The sequence below is a fragment of the Syzygium oleosum genome, unplaced genomic scaffold (assembly GCF_021117445.2).
Source record: "Syzygium oleosum isolate NSW1041296 unplaced genomic scaffold, Sole_v2.1 Sole_v2.04, whole genome shotgun sequence".
Classification (NCBI taxonomy): Eukaryota; Viridiplantae; Streptophyta; class Magnoliopsida; order Myrtales; family Myrtaceae; genus Syzygium; species Syzygium oleosum.
Window position 1 is genome coordinate 7,201,882 of NW_026607488.1, and position 17,804 is coordinate 7,219,685.

A 17,804-nucleotide genomic window follows, 5' to 3' on the forward strand; every position below is an offset into this window, starting at 1 on the left:
AAACCCCACGCAGGTATACATGTGACAATTTTATCCCCGAACTAATTTTTTGACCACCAAAAATTTCAAGTTGATACACATGTGATAAATTTACCCTCCGTTAGTTTCGTTTAAATTTTACTTTCAAATTGCTAAGTTTAATGACACGTGGTAATTGATAGTTGTACCGGTTTTGAGTTTTACCCCTCTGTTTGTCATAAGTTTACCAATTTGTGATTTTTCGTGATATTAATCCAATTTAACGGACACCAACATAGGGTAAATTTGTTACAAATATATCAGTTTGGGGTTTTTGGTAGTCAAAAAATTAGTTCGAGGGTAAAATTATCACAAGTATACTAGTGTGGAGTTTTTGATGGTCAAAAAAATAGTTCGGGGTAAAATTGTCATAAGTGCACCAGTTTTGGGTTTTTAGAGGTCAAAAAAATAGTTCAGGGCAAATTTATTATAGATGTACCAGTTTAGAATTTTTGGTGGCCAAAAAAATAATTCGAAGTAAAATTATCATAAATGTACTAATTTTGGATTTTCGTGATATTAACCCTTAAAGAAAGCCCTCCACTGTTCTCCCCTCATTCTCTTTTGAAAGCACGCCACTGAACGAAAAAGGGCGGTGATTGTTGCGGATTCTTTTTTAGAGAAATCTCTCATTTTTAAGACCAACGCCAGATCATCTCCCCTACCCAAAACGGCGAAGCTCATCACCAACTTCTCAGAATCTCACACTGCCATCTCCCTATTTGCATGCTCACTCACCCTAACTCCGCCCTATATAACATAACCTCTTGGTGAAGTCAATTTTTAATTTTTTCCACCGTGTTGGTGAACCATTAGGGGAAGCTAATGGATTACTAAGCCAAAGACTTAGCGTAGACGCTCAAAAGCCCATACCAATTGCAATTTTGGGATTTCAATTTAATTAATTAAACATGTAAGTCAATTAAATCTGGAGTCACCACTAATTTATTACGGGTCGATTAGAAATCTATGTAAAATGTAACATAAGTAAAAAAATGACTTAGCAGGGATTCTTCTCTTTTCTTTTCTTTTCTTTTCTTTTTTACAACTTTGGACGATGAGGCTGTCGACCGACCATCACTTGGGCTGGCGAGGGCTACAACACCCTCGCCTGTGGCTAGTAATGGTTGCCAGCCAAAGTTGTAAAAAAAAAACAAAGAAAAGAAATAAAGGAAAAAGAAGAGAAAAATTAAATAAAATTTTAAAAAATTATTAAAAATCTTCCACGTCAACGTCGGTCATGCCACGTAAGATAGACAGCGTTCACGTCAACAATTTCTGACTAAAATTGGCCCAATAGACTCAATTGGTAAAACGTAAATATGTTTAGGACTGAATTGATACAATAAAATATTTAGGATCGAATTGATAAAAGTATAATATTTTTATGATTTTTTGGATAATTTACCAGCTAAAAATTAGAAGGATGGTTGAGGTACGAAATATTTCATGGTGCTTAATGACTTGGTCCATCTAGAATTACTTTCGTATATAAATGATTGACTTGTAATCGAATCCAAAGACTTCGCAGTCCACACAATTTCTTGTGCACGAACCTCATTCGGGATTGGAAGCAAGGCTTGTACGAGAGACAAGACCAAAAACCAATGTTCATCGTCAACCCCTATCAACACACGAATTTCCTTCCTTGGCTTGTTTTAAACAGAAGTTGACTTGACTTGTCTTTTCGCGGTCCTTTCATGGTGAAGTGAGTGCGTGGAACTTTACCGAGTCAAGGTCAAACCTTTTTTGGGTTTTTTGGTCAGAAAGTCAAGGTCGAACTTACGAGGCAAGTTCCTCTTCTTTTCACCATTCTTGGGATCTGCTAATTGAGTTCGACCTATGTTATCTTTTTCTCTGTTTTTTTAATCGGTAATGAATTTTGTTTTCTAGGAAAGCAAACGGTTTTATCAATTTGATTGATATTGGGTTTTATGGGTGGGCCACCTATGTTGGGTTAACTCAGTCCATGACCAATCATGAGAGTCCAACTAAAGAAATTGCTCTAGCAAAAAAGAGGATAAGATTTGAGAAAAATAGAGCAGTGATATATGGAGAAAAAGAAACACAAAAAAGATAACGTCATTCTCATGTTCTAAAAAAAAATATGACGTTTTTGCTCTCTACTCTTCACCTCGACGTATAATCCGAGAAACTCTTGAGCCTACAGTTGACGGCATTTAATGCGTGGAAACAAGGTATGTTCATTACCTATTCGATTAGCATTTGTAGTTTTTCTTGGGCATATTTCTCATTTGTTCAAGTCTTGGTTTTAGGGACTGTTTCTTGACTATTCGAGATTAAGAATCTGTTTCCTATATTGGTATCAGAACAAAGCCCAACTAGATAATGTGTGGTTCGAGGACGAACCAGGTAGCTAGTGGGCTTGTAACGATCTAATCCTGCAAGAGATGGGAGTGTGGCTACGCCTTGAGGATGGCGAAAGGGGAAGGAATGAACCGAATCCCACATTACCTGGTGGCAGTGAGGTGATGTGCTATATAAGGAGTGGCACCAGTCTTATCTACCAATAAGGGCCTAGAGGAACAAAACTGTGAGGGCTGCTGCCCAAAGTCTACAATTTCGTCGGCAAGTGGGGCTAGAGGTCAGCCCTTACACAATTTAAAAAAAAACCATTTTCAAGTTTAATTGAGAATTCTCTTAGAGCTAAGTAGGCCTTAATAAACTGCCATTCGTGCATGTAAGCAAGTGATTACTCTTATGTAATCGAGCTATTAACACAATATTTAGCATGAAAAATAATTCTGTTTGGAGTCCCTAACAAATATGTGAATGCACAAATTAGGTGAGACTTCTCGAATCAAGTTTAACATGCAATGTCCTGACTACCACGATCTAAAAAGATTTAGAGAAGCCTCTCGAATCAAGTATTAACAAGTTCGAGCTTAGTCCATTTCATACTTAAGCGGCCTACACTTGAGCCTCTCAAATCACACGTTGATACTTGAATTTTGGCCAGCAAATTGAATGTCCATCTTTGTAAATCAATAAGAAAAATAAAAATAAAATAATAGTAAGAAGACCAAAAAAAAATATATGGTACAATAGAAAAAGCAATAGACAAGTACATAAAAAAAATTAAGAGATAAAGAGTCTCAATTTGGACTAGTTCCGCCCATCACCGAAGTCCTTGCCTCTGCAATCCGGTTAAATTCAATTGAACCCACCAACTTAGGCCCATCATACTTCAAACTCTGATTCAATAGATCGGATATGGCATTTTGGGTTATACAAAAATGATTTTCAAAGATTCATGTGTATTGACATTGAGTCCGAGTTCGTGTTATGTTTCTTACTTGCTCGCTTGTGACTCCATGAGCAAGCTTCGCGTTGTTTCTCTTCCATTTGATAATGATGCGTATGTTTGTAATTTTGGCCAATCGCATGAGATTGTTCAAACTTAAATTATTACAATTTACTGATATGAAAAAAAAATGAAACCATCCCGTATTAAGAACAACTGAAATCGAATTATCAATATTTCAGAATTACTTGCATTAATTGTGAGATTCATGATTTCTATTCTATTAAGCCTCTCAGATAAATTTTGTGAAACTTGTAAGTCCGATTGGTAGAGAGAGTTTAGCGCCTATAATATGTTTGATGGAATTCCTAAGTTAGCAATGTCCTTGGCTATTGATTGTTTGTTCATAACATGTGTGTGTGGTTGTTGTTAATGATTGATATGTATTCATAATCCAAGTGGAATCGCTTCTTTATTTTATTTTTGGATTATTTCTTATTCGACCATGAGATTTCCATAGATCAAGCTTGCCTTGTATTAGCCTCGTTTCATCTACGCGTTGTCTTCGACTCTAGTTCTTTTTTTTTTTTTTTTGTTGGTCAGATTCGACTCTGGTTCACTTTGTTACCTTCTCTGCTGTATGTGGATCTGTATATGAAGCAAGTAAATTTGCCATGAGTTGCATTGAATAACTGAGTGAACCATTGAAAGACGTCAATGGAATTGAGGTTCTTGTTTTCTGGAAATGAATTGTCTTTCTCCCTGGAGGTGTTCAGTGTGAAAGAGAGAGAACACTGGAAGTTTGTGAAAGCTTGGACCTCAGTGGGGTTTAATGGAGGTTTGTTCACATAATATGTGTTCATGTTCAGAATGAAAGAGTAAAGAAAAGCTTAGAGTTAGAGAGGAATTAGTGTTCCGGAATTAGGGACTTTCTTTGTTTGAACATAAAAAGAGAAAAAGGAGTAGAAGAAAGGATAGCGGAAGAAAGAGAAATCTGCAGGAATCCTTGTTCTGGAAACGATGGACCAAAGAAGAAAAGAAAACATATAGAGAAAGAGGAAACGAAAATCTGATTAATTGTGCGTCATGTGTTTGGGCGTAGGAGAGAAATAAAAAATTGAAAAAATTGAAAAAATGATAATAAATAAATAAATAAAAACTAATAAGGGTAAGAAAATAAAGGTCTCAATCAGATAGTGAGGATTTAGGATTATAATTGGTTGAGTTTCATTTAGATCATGTTCATATGGTTTAGGATGTTACCTTTTTCTTGATTTTTAGGGCAATTTGAACTTTTTAGAAAGTTTCTACTTGGATAAAAAAAAGTAAAAAAATAATAAAAAATCTACATAAAAATAGAAAAGATAAAAAAAAAAGTGTAGAGTTTATATCAGGTTTACTTTTAAGAAGTATCTTTGAGCCTTTAATGTCATTGGAGAATTTCTAGTAAGTGTCTCTTCTTTAGTCAGCAAACTAGAATTTGGATTTTATGAATTAACTCACCGGGCTTGTTGTCCCGAGGCTTAATAACGGTGCCATATATATTCTTTGCCAGATATTGTCTCGCGCTTATTTTCTTGCACTTTACCTTTATTGCATTGATTGTGATTGTTTACTTTTTTGATTGTATGGAGTCTATGGAAATCGTTTAATAGGTATGTGTTTGACACCTATATATTTGCCCAATTAAAATAAAGGGAGGTCGCGACAATAAGATAATAAAATGATCAAATATTTCATGAGTTTCACGTTCTTAGAACAACATTTTCTAGATTTGCCAAAAGAAGCGCACGGGCAATAAAATCCCTCGTGTCTTTAGAATATCGCAATTTAAAATACTATGCATACATTAATATGATAGAGTAATAATGGATAAGGAAAGAACTTATGAAATGAGTGAAATAAGTGAAAATGCAAGTCAGTCTCTCTCTGCTTCATTCTCCACAGAGAACGGGAGGAAGTTCCCACGATCCAACAAGTCAAAGCTTGAGACTCAAGACTGACTCACTCTTCTCCTATTAATCTGCAACACCCACCCTCATCGCTCCTGAAAGCTTCGACGCGAATCCCAAGAAACGATTCAATCGTCGGCTTCCCATGTCGGTGACGGCCGAGATCTTCGTCGTCACCGGGCCGGGCCAAGGCCACCTCCAACCCTGCATGGAGTTCTGCCTCCTCCTCACCCGCCGCGGTTATTTCACTACCCTCGTCATCCCCTCCCGTGTCTATTCCGCCGTCCCTTCCTCTTTCGCCTCCAACCCCCTCGTCACCGTGGCGCAGATCGGTGGCTCCTCCGGCCCTCCCATGCGCGACTCTGACCCGCTCAATCAGCACGCCTGCCAGGATCTCTCGGCCTATCTGGAGGACCGGATGGCCGGTAGCGAGCTGCCACGGGTGCTGTGCGCGGTCGTGGATTTGAAGGTGTGGTGGACCAAGGAAGTTTTCTGGAAGTTCAATGTCCCAGTGATCAGCTTCTTCACCTTCAGCGCCTGCGCTGCGGCCATGGATCTAGGCGTGTGGAGGGCCCAGGCGAGTGACGTCCGGCCCGGCGAAGCTCGCTTGCTTCCGGGGCTGCCCGAAGCAATGGCGGTCACGTGTCCCGATCTTAAAAGGAAGCCCTTCAGGCATCCTCAAGGTGGCAAAGGTGGACCAACGAAGCCCGGCGACCGGCCTTCCTGGGTCCCGGAGGTCGAGGGCTCGATTGGACTCATGTTCAACACGTGCGCCGACCTGGAGCGCTCCTTCATCGACTACATGGGGGACCAGATGAAGATGCCAGTCTGGGGTGGGGGCCCGCTCCTGCCCGAGCAGTACTGGAAGACGTCCGACTCGCTGATCTCGGACCGCGAGATCCGGCAGCACAGGCGGGAGTCGAACTGCCGGGAGGACAAGGTGATCCAGTGGCTGGACCGCAAGCTGCGGCACTCGGTCTTATACGTGGCGTTCGGCAGCGAGATGGGTCCGAACGAGGAGGAGCTGGCGCAATTGGCCAGTGCGCTGGAGGAGTCAAGACGGTCCTTCATATGGGTCATCGGGTCCACCAAGTACGGAGGGGACTTCTCGGACGACATGGAGAGCAGGGTTGGGGACAGGGGCCTGATCATAAGAGGGTGGGCGCCGCAACTCCTGATCCTGAGCCACCCGTCGACGGGTGGGTTCCTGTCACACTGCGGGTGGAACTCGACGGCAGAGGCGATCGGGCGGGGGGTCCCACTTCTGCTGTGGCCGATCCTTGGGGATCAGCATTACAATGCCAAGCTGGTGGTGAGCCATCTCAAGGTAGGGTACAGAGTGGCCGAGGATATGTCACAGGTGGTGAAGAAGGATGAGATAGTGCAGGGGATTGAGAGGCTAATGTGTGATGAGGAGATGCACGAGAGAGCAGCTTCGATCAAGGCCAAGTTTGGGCATGGTTTCCCAGCGAGCTTGAGTGCACTTGATGCTTTTAGAGATTTTATTAACCAGAGACTTTGAATGAGTCTGTTGAAATTGGATCTTTGGCTATGTTACCATGAGATTTCACCTCAGTTCTGCTTGCAAAATTTCCCATGTCTACTGAATTTTCATTGGGATAGTATGGCGGCCACTATCAAGTTGTAACGCCCATTTAAACCATGTCATATTATTTGATATAACAATCTATTTATACAGTTAAGTGTACTAGCATTGGGAGTCTCGAGATGAAGTCTTCAAAAATATGCTCAAAGACATTGCACTTCATGCTGCATCATGCACGTTTGACCTGGTATAATTACGGTAGTTCCTTTGAATCAAACTCAAAGATTGAAGCATTGTTCCAGTAATTCGTAATTCAGCGTTGAAATCTATACCGGGCCCTCCAATTGGTGACTGTAATACTGTGCAGGGGGATCGCCCTCAACCCAACCCGTTCACGATGTAGAAGCTTTTTTACACCATGAGAGGTTTCCATGGAAAGCTCCTGAAACGACTAACGCTAATTTGGCCCCTAGCGTTTCAATGGCACAACGGGAATATATCTCTGTTGCAAGGAAAAACGAAAACAGCAAAAGAAACCAAATAGGCAAAATATCATTCACAAGAGCCTCTTTTTCCTCTGCAGCTTTGTGCAATAAGTAGCATCATTGAATGAAGGACCCAACTTGAGAAGAGCAGTGTCTGGGATCTTCTTTGCATTTGAATCTATTCGCGTATCTTGAACGGCTGAAAGTATCAGTTTGCGGAATAGATGTGCAAGTGCGTGTAAAGTGACGACCAAGAGATGAGAATAATATGGTTTTTATCGAGTGGGAGAAATGGTTACAAGGCTAGGCTATGGGACTAGTATTTAGGCTGAAGGATGTAGCTATTTTTTAGTTGGTGTATTCTGTTGGTTTCTTCTGTACACTTAAGCGAGCACCTATCACACCTATTTATAGGCCGATTTCACCGACATTCCCCTGTACAGGTGGTAAAGACAATGCCCCCACGTGTCTTTTTTTAACCCATATAGTCTTTGACTATTATCTAAAATTTTTCTACACATGCTCTAGTGAAATCCACATTCTTCTTCTACCACACGAAGACCAGATACTTTGTAGGATTCTTCCAGATTTCTCTCTTAAATGTATCACTTCATAACACTCGTCCTTGATTCATTTATGCGATACTTTGAGCATGCTTTTTAGCATCTCAAACTTGGCTTGTGATAGCGCGTTAGTAAAATATGTTTGCAATTTGATGTTCAGTCTTATAATACTTTAGCTCGATCTCTCTGTTATTTTGTACTTCACGAATGAAGTAATATTTGATATCAATAGGCTTCTTCTATGAAAGACTGAATTTTTCGATATAACGATCGTGGATTTGTTGTTGCAAAATATTGGAGTTGGTTCCATCTGTGCTTCTCCAATATCTTCTAGATTGCTTGACTAGCGGTCGTGGCAGCTGTGATATATTCAGCTTCCATAGTAGACTGTGCCACTGAGTCTTGTTTTTTGGATGCCCACAAAAATATTCCAGAACCCAAGTTAAATGCATAACCGGTAGTGCTCTTTCTATTGTCAGCTGAGCCTACTCAATTACTACAGACTTATAGCATACATAATGTCCGGTTGGGTAGCAGTGAGATATAACATATTGCCAATTAGACTTATGTAGAGAAAAGCATTAGCTTTTCCTACTCCATCTTCCTTTAACAGTTTTTCATTTGTCATGAGCAGTGTCGCAATTGTTTTGCAATATTTCATCTTGAATTTCTTCAGGAGGTTTACGACATATATCTTCTACGAGATAAAGACTCCTTCATTTTGGTTGATCTCAATGCCGAGGAAGAAGTGCATCAAGCCCAAGTCTGTCATCTCGAATGTCTTCATCATTTCTTCTTTGAATTCCTTAGCTAGAATATAGAACACATTCATCGAGTAAAAGGAATTGCGTACCTGATTTGGAAAACATCGTTCTTGATGCAGAATAGTGACGATCCTCAGCGCAAGTCCTTCTCATCTATTACCTTTTGTATCACTGGCTCAATAAAACTGCATCTCATAATAGTGACTGATCTCATCACGGGTGAGACCTTACTCGGTCAACACTAGTCAGTTCCATATTAAACTATTTAAGAATTTTTATATCTTACTTTATTAGACCAATCTCGTAAAATGATAAATTACAATCTTATTTAATTTAACCCATATAAAAAAAAATTCTTACAATGTAGCCCCAAACTAGTGTAGATAGAGTCAGTTTCTCTCAGATTTCGACGAAGCACAAAGAAACAAGTTACCTTGAACTTGCAAAAATGAGAGTGTGGTGCTTGTGTTGATTGTAAGAATTTCCTAATGTGGGTTTCATTAATTGAAATTAATTGAATTAGTTTGGTCTAATAAAGGTAAGATATATGGGTTCTTAATCAGTCTAATATGGGGCTGGCTGGTGTGGGCCGAGTACGGCCCGGCCCGTAATGAGAGGGCCCGTGGTCGAAGACTCTATAAATAGCACTCAAGTCTCTCCCCTAACCTAATGATGCACAATTTGACTCACATACGGATTTAGAGAAAACTTTCTTCTCGTGAGTGGCAATCTCATTAGGCCAGTGTTCTAACGAAGGGGATAGGGGAGAAGTACTTGAGTTCGTGTTCGGAAACCGTCGCAAATTCCGCGTCAAGTTCGATGGATTTCAAATCAGGTACGCGAATCGACAATTTCTCCATTATCGTGTTTCGATTTCTGATTATGGTGATCTTGGGCGTGCCATTTTCGTGGCCAACATGTGGTATCAGAGCCTGCCATAGATTAGAACTGAAACATGCAGATTAGGACCGTTTTCATTTTGTCCGAGAGGTTTTTGCCCAGTTTCTAAATTTTTTGTCTGATGAAAGTTAAATTTTATTACATATTTGGAATCTACTCGTCGAGACGAGAAAAATGGTGGGTGGAACGTCGCCGGACGAGGCCGAACGCCCCGTCATGCACCTACATGCGCCCTAGGCGCGGCGGTGCGTGACGGACACGTGCGGCCGTGCCCAATCGGCGCGTCTTTCCGCCAGTAACTGCAGGCTGACGTCAGTGAGGCGCGGATCCGGCTTGACCCGGGTCCCGACCCGAACCGGATCCTGACCCGACCCGATACTGACCCCGACCCGATTTTTGACCCGACCCGATCGTTGACCCGACCGGTCAACCGGTCGGACCGGTCCGTTGACCATTGACAGGTTGGACCGGTCAACCGGTCGGATCGGCTTTTCTGACCGGTTTAACCGGTTTGACACGCGCGCACGCGCCGCGTCTTCCGGCGGCGCGTGAAGGAGCGTCCGACGTCCGTTTTGGACGTTCTTGGTACCGACGCGCTCGTATCAAGATTCTCTACACTATGGTGTATTTATTTTACATGTTTGAAGCTTTTACATATGTGAAAATACGTATAGAACCCTATATACGCGTATTTTTAGGGTATTTTTGCGTATTTTCTTGTATTTATCTATGGTTTCGGAAATACATATGGTAGCTCACATGTATATCACCACATAAGGACTATGTAGGGTGTAATTCATTGTCTATCAATGAATGGAACAGTATAATTAGCATGACATGTAATTTCAGAGACATACGCCCCTGTCTTTACGTCTAGCATTACATGCATATAGTAAATGTGATACATAAAGCTCATATCCCTGGTATGAGGGATTTTCAAGGATTCAGTTGGGTTGTGGCCGCCAAAGTGGCACACTTGATTGGGTTTGAGAAATATCGGTCTCATATTGTGGTGGAATGTCTCCTGTTCTATTGCGTGATCATACTCCCAAAGGAGGTGATCTCGTCATCGGTTTATGGAGGGGTACATGTATAGCATGTGCTTGAGAAATGATCGATCTTAGTGGTTCATACACCCAAAGGTGGTGATTTCACGAAAGATTAGAATATGTTCTCATGGCCGCTGTCATGTGGAGAGTGTACAACTGCATGTCATATTTTCTGCCCAAAAGTGATTATGTGATGATGTATGTAACTCTCTAGATAAGTATTCACATGATGCTGATTGTATTGTTTTTCAGTCACCTTTTTTGTAAACGGCAATTCCATTTCCATTGAGGTCCTTACTGGGTTGAACTTTAAGAAATGGAAAGAGGATTTTCTATTTGGAATGGAGCTGACAGATGTTCACATTGCTCTTACAAAGAATAAGCCGGCAGATATCACGACCACCAGTACTAAAGCTGAGAAAACGGACTATGCTGCCTGGGAAAAGAGCAATAGGATTTGCTTATTGACAATGAAGAAATCCATTCAAGAACACTTGAAAAGTGGTTTGCCAGCTGACTGTACTGCTAAGGAAATGATGGCAGCCTTAGAGGCCAGAAACCGCATTTCATCTAATGCTGAGGTTGGTACACTTCTTCAAAAGCTCTTCAATATGAAGTATGATGGTACTGCTGGGGTTAGAGATTATGTCCTTAGGATGGTAGACCTAAAGACGAAGCTTCAAGCTCTTAATGTTTCCATTCCTGATGCTTGTATTATGCATCAAGCCTTGAACACCCTTCCACCTTATTTTGGGATTATAAAGACAAATTACAATTCCCAAGATGAGACTTGGTCAGTTAATGACTTGATAGCAAGGGTAGTGGCAGAGGAAGAGAAACTTAAGAAAGAAAAAGGGCATCTAGCCTTATATGTTTCTGGTTCCCACAAAAGGAAGGATAAGAAGTCCGGAAATCGTACTCATAAAGGTACTCATGACACTACTGGTTAATCTGACAATATGGGTCCAAAGAAAACATCCTTCAAAAGGGATGGTGACCGCTGCTTCTTTTGTAAGAAGAAAGGTCACATAAAGAAGGACTGTGGAAAGTTCAAAGCTTGGTTGTCCAAACGTGAGCCTACAGGTAATGATTCTTTGGCACTTGTTTGTGAATCCAACCTATCAGAAGCACCATCCAGTTCTTGGTGACTCGATAGCGGTGCAACTAATCATGTTGCGTTTACCATACAGGGATTCATAAACCGGAGGAAGCCAAATCAGGATGAGTCAAGACTCACTGTGGGAAACAACGAGAAAGATGATGTTGTGTTTGTGGGAGATGTTATATTGATTCTAGACTCTGGTTTTAGATTAATGTTGAAAAACACTTTTTATGTACCTTCTTTTAGACGGAACTTAGTTTCCGTATCATGTTTGGACATGTATGGCTACTCTTTTGAAATCAAGAACGATGTTATTTCTTTGTTTCTTAATTTAAATAAGGTTGGGTGCTGTTATATGTCCAACGGATTGTACAGATTGTGTTTGTCTCCCAATAACATATACGTCGCTTATACAGCTGAAAAAGGTTGTTTCCAAAAGACCACTACCTAAGGAACAGTCTTATGTATTGTGGCATAAGCGGCTTGGTCATATGTTTAAGGATAGAGTAGAAAGGCTGATAAAGACTAACATCCTGCCTGCTCTTAAAAATGACCTAGAAACATGCGTCCGAAACATGTTGTAGAGGTAAAATGACCAAAATAAGGAAGAAAACTGCAGTCCGAAGTTCTGACCTGTTGGAGGTCATTCACACTGACATAAGTGGACCTTATATGGCAACCTTGTGTAGAAATTTTTATTTCATTACATTTATTGATGATTATTCTCGATATGGCTATCTGTACTTGATTAAAGAAAAGTCTGAGTCTCTTGACAAGTTCAAGATTTTTCGGACTGAAGTCGAGAAACAGTTGGGAAATGTCATAAAGGTTGTTAGATCTGACCGAGGTGGAGAGTATTATGGCAAGCATGGCGATGCCGGACAGCTTAAGAGGCCATTTGCCAAATACTTAGAGGATTCTGGGATAGTAGCTCAATTCACTATGCCTGGGAGTCCTGAGCAAAATGGTGTAGCCGAAAGGCGCAATCGCACCCTTATGGAAATGGTGAGGAGTATGATTAGTAGGACAAATTTACCTGGTTTTCTGTGGGGTGAAACTTTGAAAATAGCTTTGTACATTCTGAATCGTGTACCAACTAAAGCTGTTCCATTGACTCCTTTTGAGTTATGGACTGGACGTAAGCCTAGCTTAAACCATCTTAAGGTTTGGGGATGTCCTGCAGAAGTGAAGTTATATAATCCAACATTAAGTAAGTTGGACTCCAGAACCACTCGGTGTTACTTTGTATCTTACCCAGAACATTCGAAGGGATATCGGTTGCCGAATAGACTCAATTAGCAAAACGCAAAAATGTGTAGGATTGAATTGGCATAATAAAAGGTTTATGACTAAATTGGTAAAAATATAATATGTTTATGATTTTTTGGATAATTTTTCCCCTAAAATTGGAAGGATGGTTGAGGTACAAAATATTTCATGGTGCTTAATGAGTTGGTCCATCTAGAATTACTTTGGAATATAAATGATTGACTTGTAATCAAATACAACGACTTCGCAGTCCACACTATTTCTCGTGCACAAACCTCATCCGCGATTGGAAGCGAAGGCTTGTCCGAGAGACAAGATCAAAAACCAATCTTCATCGTCAAGCCCTATGGACCCATGAATTTCCTTCCTTGGCTTGTCTTAATCAGAAGTTGACTTGACTTGTCTTTTTCACGGTCCTTTGATGTTGAAGTGAGTGCATGGAACTTTACTGAGTCAAGGTCGAACTTACGAGGCAAGTTCCTATTCTTTAGAGAGAAAAACAATTTTGTTCCGAGTCGCTAACAAATATGTGAATGCACAAATTAGGTGAGATTTCTCGCATCAAGTTTAACATACGATGCCCTGACAACCACGATGTAAAAAAGGTCAATAAAGTTTAGATAAGCCTTTTGAATCAAGTATTACCAAGTTCGAGCTTAGTCCATTTCATATTTAAGCGGCCTAAACTTGAGCTTCTCAAATCACATGTGTTGACACTTGAATTTTTGCCAGCAAATTGAATATCCATCTTTGTAAAATAGTAAGAAAAAAAAATTAGTAAGAAGACCAAAAAAAATATATGGTACAATAAATAAAGCAATAGACAAGCAGATAAAAAAATAAAAGAGAGAGAGAGTCCCAATTGGGACTAGTTCGGCCTATCACCTAAGTCCTTGCCTTTGCAATCCGGTTAAATTTAATTGAGCCCAACAACTCAGGCCCATCATACTTCAAACTATAATTCAGTAGATCGGATATGGCATTTTGGGTTATACAAACCATCGTGCGTCATCGCTACCACTTGAATGCTCGGCCCACCACCACCACCGACGCCCCACTGTTGACATCCGAATTTTGCCCTCAAGCCTGTCTCTCTAGAGGCATGATAGCCCATGAATGACCATGTTTCAGTTTACATAGGTCGTTCATATGTTCCACAACGATTGGGGAATGGATCTGCCGATAATTGCGCAATTTGACCTAGAATCGAAAATGCGGTCATTCGTTTATTTTGTCTACCGGTAGTCTTCTGCAATTTTGCACTAGAGACATCTTAGCAAGTACGCCCTGAATTATCAATGGCTGATTTAATCATTACCGATTCCTATCAACAGAAAATATTTGTGCTCAACCCTGAATTCGTGTCATCATAAATTGAGTAGGAAATTTTATCTCACTGCTAAATGATGTAATTGCGAAAAGGAAGACATCTTGTTCTATTCCCTAATTCATTCACCGGACGAAAACTAGTCTACAAATGCCTCGATGACTCCACACACACTTAAATCATTTTGTTTTTGAACTCATAGTTCTATTTTACGTATAAATTTCACCATCCGAGCTTTCATAAAATAACAATGCTCTGGCCTCTGGGTTAACTTGTTCAAATATTGATATCTGGTTAAATTAAATCAGCTGTTAGAGACGATAATTCACATTGAAAGAGAGAAAAGACAATGACATACACCTCGATCATTTGCCGTGAATCTCATTGCCAGCTTAACCCTTGAGGATCGGTTTCATTGTTGAAGTTACCCAAGCCGATCCAACAACATAAAAGCTATATCCATGCACATGCATCGGATGATCTTCTGATCATTCCAACAAATTAGTTTCTTGTATTACTAACAAGTGGTATCAGAACTAGATGATCGGGACCATCCGCTGGCGCTTAGTTGATCGGGATCGGCGTACAAGGAGTACATTGGTGCACAGCCTGAGATCGTGCAGTTGGTTGAGCAGTCAGGGACCAAACTCACTCAAAAAAACACCAGTCTTCACCAAGTCACCGCGGTGGATAATTACTACCTGATCTAGAAATATCGAAAAGCTTAAGCACAAGAACAGCTCCTTTAATGTTATTGTATCTCTATAATAGAGTGGACTCAGACATTTTGCCAAACTTTCATTCAAAAATTTTGCCAAAGCTTACACGCTCTATACAACTAACAACTGTGTATCTTCGACAATGGAGAAATTGGAATTTTTACAATGGTCAACAAAGCTAACACTTTTTTTTAGTAAGACAAAGCTAACACTTTATTCCTTAAATCTCTTATAGATTATAGGGAAAATGGCATCAAAAACCCCAAAGTACACCACTATAAAACCAATATAACTTTTTTTTTGTCACCAAAAACCCCTACCTCATATTAGTGTGACACATATATCCTTTCTGTCAAGGACAGCCGTCCTATATGGTGGCTAGCATTGCATTATCAATGTACCAAGACAAGTGGCAATGATGTGGTGTCACAATAGCGCCATGTTGCAAAAATATTAAAAAGAAAAAGAAAAATTAAAAAAGCCAACAAAATAAAAACAAAATTCCACTTCAGACAAACGTCATATCCCAACTAGCCTATTTAAGAAATACAAAGTCAAGCGTGGTACTCTTCAAAAATGACAATCAAGTATTTTCTCAAGGAATTCGAATCGACTCTTTTTTCAATTCCCTCAATGTATTAGTCCTTGAGAGACGGGTAAACATGACACTGGACATCCAATGACATAGATTTGCCAAATTCTTTTAAGTTTGAAAAGTATGGCAGTGGACTAATGCCTTTGAGTTTCATGAACTTCGAGAACCAAAAAGTTTTTCAAGATTGAAAACTAGCAATATTTCTTAAGCCAAAGTACAAAAATGATGAAGTACATGGAAGCTGGTGGATAATGGTCGAGGAAAATGTCAGATGTGTCCAGAAAATCTAAATTAACCAGATTGATGAGGCCATGTGTCATGACCTTCCCGGAGGTGAACTACCGGGGGATGGCTAACGGATTTACTAAACGGGAACAAAGGTTCCTCTCATGAGGCAATTACTCGCGTTTAGTGCGGACTCTCCCAAGACCATCCAATCACAACTTGGTACTCGATTTAATCATTACATTTATCTCACCTTTTGGAGCCGCCACTAATCGGTTGTGGATCGATTAGACACGCAAGTAAAATGTGGAAGTACATTTTACTTCTGCGAACTAGAGATTTAAAAGATTCGGGGACTTGGTTACGCTAAATTAATATAACACCCTTTCGGTACCTTTTCTCTTTATTTCAAAAATGTTTTTGCGGATCAATGAATCACGTCAAGATAATATTAAGGGTTTGACCTTAGTGTCTAAAGGTTCAAACGCTCTAATATATCTTGGTTAATGCAAAGAAAATATATAACTAGATAAAATCATGTATTAAGTATCCACAAATTTCAAGTAACATTATCCTCACCTTAATTATAGTTATCCACGAGAAGTCAATCTAAAGTGAGGGGGATCGCAACAACAATAACAGTGATGTAACAGCGAGCAGCGAATAGTGAGTGTCACTCATGAAGAACAGCACAATAGCGACAATTGAATGGCAGCGAGCGGCGGCAACAGCAACCGACAACGAGCAGCAGCAGCAAGGACGTAGCAGCAGCAAACAACCACAAACAACGATGAACAGCAGCAATGCAGCAGACATCAACGAGCAGCGACAATGATCAGCAACAGCAGTGAACAGTGGCAAGCAGCGACAGCAGCGAGCGGCAGCAGCAGAGATGCAGCAGCAGCGAGCAGCGACAAATAGCAGCAACGCAGCAAACGGTAGAAAGCAGCGACGATGAACAGCAGCAGCAGCGAATGGCAATGAGCAGCGATAGCAAGGAAATAGCAGTAGCAAACAGCAATAAACAGCAGTGACAAACTACTGTGATGCAGCAACAATGCAGCAGCAAACAACAACGAATAGCGGCAACACAGCAGCAAACAATGATGAACAACGGTAGACAAAAGCGAGCAGCAGCGACTAGCAGTAGCAATGCAGCAGCAAACAGCAGCGAACAGCAGCGATGCAGCAGTAAATAGCAGCGATGCAGAAGCAAACAGCAACGACACAGGATTGAGAATAGCAAGAGCGACGCAACTAGGCTCACTAGAACAAAGGAATTTGCTGCGAATTAACAAGAAGAAGGATGTGGTGGAACCATAGCCACAGAAAAGAACTATCTTGTTCCTCTCGTATTTTGAACTCTCTATTTCGAGCTCCGCTCCATGTTCTGCAATGGCTCAACCAGCCCCCTTTTTATAGCAAAAGACTTCTATTTATCATTGGAAAGTCTAAACTTGTGCTCCTATGATCATGGGGATTGTCGAATTTTAGACTTGATTTGTCGCCGTGAATTAGTGCTTCAAATCTCGCCTCTCCTCGAAATCTACTGGTTGCCTTTTCGACTCCCACTCATATTACCTTGAATGTGTCCACATTCACTTGCCATTATTTATGATTTCACGATCAACATTTTCTCCTTAATTTCCTCTCCGCTCAATCTTTCCATTCGACTTTTCTTGAGTGTTAATTCTTTCCATATTGCTGGACAAATCCCATTATTCCTGTCACAATTTCATTTCTTCAGAATGTGTCTTGCCAAAAAGAATTTCATAAAATCTAGAGGTGCTCACGAAAGAATGGGGATTTGGTTCATTCTTATCACTTCAAGCTCCCAATCTTTCCATGACCAATTCTTTGACTGAGCTGTCCAATTCACGGAAAATATGCCACCAATTCCTCCATTTAGCTTATCGAAATTTGCTCGATTGATTGGTCTCCGTGCCTTTGACATTTCGAATTTCGACCCATTTTTGAGATTTATAAAACTTGTATTTCGTCAGTGCGCTTATAATAAAATCTCGC

At 40.5% G+C, this 17,804-nt stretch overlaps 1 protein-coding gene across 1 annotated transcript; it reads left to right on the forward strand.

Annotated features, from left to right (window-relative positions):
• Window positions 1–5,295: 5,295 nt before the first annotated feature.
• Window positions 5,296–6,831, forward strand: LOC115685328 (UDP-glycosyltransferase 73C3-like). Its single transcript, XM_030610381.2, has one exon. It carries the CDS (start codon window positions 5,381–5,383, stop codon window positions 6,755–6,757), a length of 1,377 nt encoding a protein of 458 aa, XP_030466241.1. The 5' UTR covers window positions 5,296–5,380; the 3' UTR covers window positions 6,758–6,831.
• Window positions 6,832–17,804: the final 10,973 nt, after the last annotated feature.